The sequence below is a fragment of the Sphaeroforma arctica genome, assembly GCF_001186125.1.
Source record: "Sphaeroforma arctica JP610 unplaced genomic scaffold supercont1.735, whole genome shotgun sequence".
Classification (NCBI taxonomy): domain Eukaryota; class Ichthyosporea; order Ichthyophonida; genus Sphaeroforma; species Sphaeroforma arctica.
Window position 1 is genome coordinate 12,609 of NW_014039823.1, and position 2,761 is coordinate 15,369.

General features: G+C 43.0%; 1 protein-coding gene across 1 annotated transcript in view; it reads left to right on the forward strand.

Annotated features, from left to right (window-relative positions):
* Positions 1-2,668, forward strand: part of SARC_08309 (hypothetical protein) — a gene marked incomplete at both ends in the record, with an annotated part of 4,472 nt that extends 1,804 nt beyond the window's left edge. Inside the window, 2 exons of the mRNA XM_014297720.1 lie at positions 377-510; positions 2,480-2,668. Of these exons, the coding sequence (XP_014153195.1) occupies positions 377-510; positions 2,480-2,668 (323 nt within the window). The remainder of the gene's footprint in view (positions 1-376; positions 511-2,479) is intronic.
* Between the last annotated feature and the right edge of the window lie 93 nt (positions 2,669-2,761).

Sequence of the window (2,761 nt, forward strand, 5' to 3'; positions counted from 1 at the left end):
TACGTACGTACGTACGTACGTACGTACGTAACGTACGTACGTACTACTACTACTACTACTACTACTACTACTACTACTACTACTACTACTACACACACACACACACACACACACACACACACACACACACACACACACACACACACACACACACACACACACACACACACACACACACACACACATACATATATATATACGCATATACACACACGCACACACACATACACACACACAGCTTCTCACACTCGCATTATTACACACACACATACAGCCACATACATATATACCTAAGCCCACGATTAAGTCCCAAGCCCTAAAAACTTCAACCCATCCCAACACTCACACAACCGCACATCCATTTCTAACATCACAGAACCCCCCCTGCATATCATGCCCATCTTCAAATGCGAATCGGCGCTGGACGACGCAAAGATCTTAACTGCCACCCAGATCATGGCTGCGCTCTCGGACAAGTGCATGCCTGTTTCCCAGGTAGTGAGTGCGCATGTATGTAATATGTGGTTCAGTGTATGATAAACCGTGTTCAATTGTTCCGATATGTATGGAGGGTACGGATTGGGCCAAGGGTGTGCAAGTAATTGTCGTCCACGTGACAACGTTAAGAGTATATGGGGGTTGTCTATATTACCAAGCATTGTATTTTGTTCGACTTTTGGCTATTTTTAATTTATGCAAACCAAAGTACACTGGCAAGAAGCGACCTGAGACATCAGAGCATTGGCATTCACAAATACGTACGGATGTATATTCCCGTACATTGAAATTTGTATATCTATAAATAGGGAAACCCTTAAATCGATATTTTTTGAACCCAAATGGGAGCACATGGGACATGCATATAGATTAAAAAAGGCTAATCACGTATTCAGATGATGACTAACGACCCAAAGTGGAGACGAACGGTACTTGGCACCATGCTGCGATCAACACACAATCCGGCCCTACGGATAAACGGCATCCTCCCCAGGTGTGTGTACAGGCATCCACTCAGCGGGTGACCTATATTGTCATACGTGTTTGTACCCGTGTTAGTTTGCGTGAAAGTGCATGGGCGTGCATGGGATGGCTGTATTGGTGTCTCAGCGCAGCTATATGTTTACGCATCACATGTGTGCACTCTTCTTCATTGCTTATCGAACATGATATTATTGTGTGTGTGTACATAACTCTTGTCTGCGTTGTACTTTTACACACGTGAATGTATCACTGTTACGCGTGTGTGTATGCTTACCTAATATGCGTGTGCGTCTGTGCATGCCATTCCTGAAATTTTATGTGATTTGAGGGTATTTCCATACGTTTTGACCATATGGAAACTGAGGATATGTTTGGTGGAATTTAACGGGAAAGTCTTGCGTTGCTACTTCAGATTCACATGTCCAATTAGAATGTAATTTGTCTACGTAAGTGTGTATATATGCCCGATTGGAGTGGGTTCCATTTGCGGAAGTGTGTAATAGATCATATGCCTAGTAGCTCTTAGTGTCTGCACTTGGCTGCGAAATTGTTAAATGCATAGAACATATACGGTGCTACTTGTGCCTTGTACCACTACCTGCCACTTCCGCATTCAAAACGTTGTTTAGCGCAAGTGGTTACTGAAATATTTATCACACTACTAGTACATTGATCCCTTCCAATCCCTTCCAGTTGCCCCTAATCTTCCAAGCGTGAAACGTATATAACGTTCTATTAGCATATATATCCCTGTATCCTACACCAGTGAGCCCACACACACACAATGCGAAGGTACTGACTAGCACTGCACGCGATCATTTCCGAAGGCAACTGTGAATAGTCGTGAGTTTCTTGGTGCATGCTAGAGGACATACGTCATCGATATCTACACACACCTCAGCGAACGAAAAGGGCAACAAATGTCCTTGTCCCACAATATATAGGGCAGACGAGCTATATGTCTCCTGATGAGTGTGTATCGGTCGCACAAAGGAGATATACTAAACATCCAAACAGATATGGGCAAACACACAATTTAGCGGAATGCCGGCAGCAAGATTTTTTCAGTCTTGTATGAGCGAAGCATAGTCTTGCTTGTGCACGTTTGGGTGTGTTTATGTATATGCGGTTATACCTGTATTGAAATTCGCTCTTGATAGGTGTTGCATACCCCTGCTCCACAATATGCTTAGATATAGATTCATATACATAGTTGTGTATATGCGCTATTATATCGCATGGACATTCGATTCGCATGTATATACAGTGATAGTTGAAAATACTGGTTCCCATAGAAACCAGTATGATTGTAGCTGTACTTATCTTGGTATAGATGATGGGCGTGTACATGCTGGTCAGTGTACGCATGAACACTCAGCATTAACTATGAATGAATGTCTCAGTCTGCGAGTATATACATAACATATACGTTTAGTGGCGCGTCAATATTTTCTAGACATGGACGCTGAAGATTGTACATATAAACACACACATGCAGTTTTTACGAGATGCAAGTAATAAAGTATTTGCAAACACACAACTCAGTACGAAACAAGCAACAAATGCGGCCCAGTCTAAGAGCGTGAGGTTCGTACACCAGGTTGCCATGTCATCGGGAATACCGGAGGATGTGTGGATTCCCCATCGGAAACAGAAAGTGCAGAAGAGCAACAAGTATGTCGAGTGATGCGGTTATGTACAACGCACCCCGTTGTGATTTGCATTCAGTCTGTGTGGTTCCTCTATGGATTCGGAAGATATTTTCCACACACACAAACAC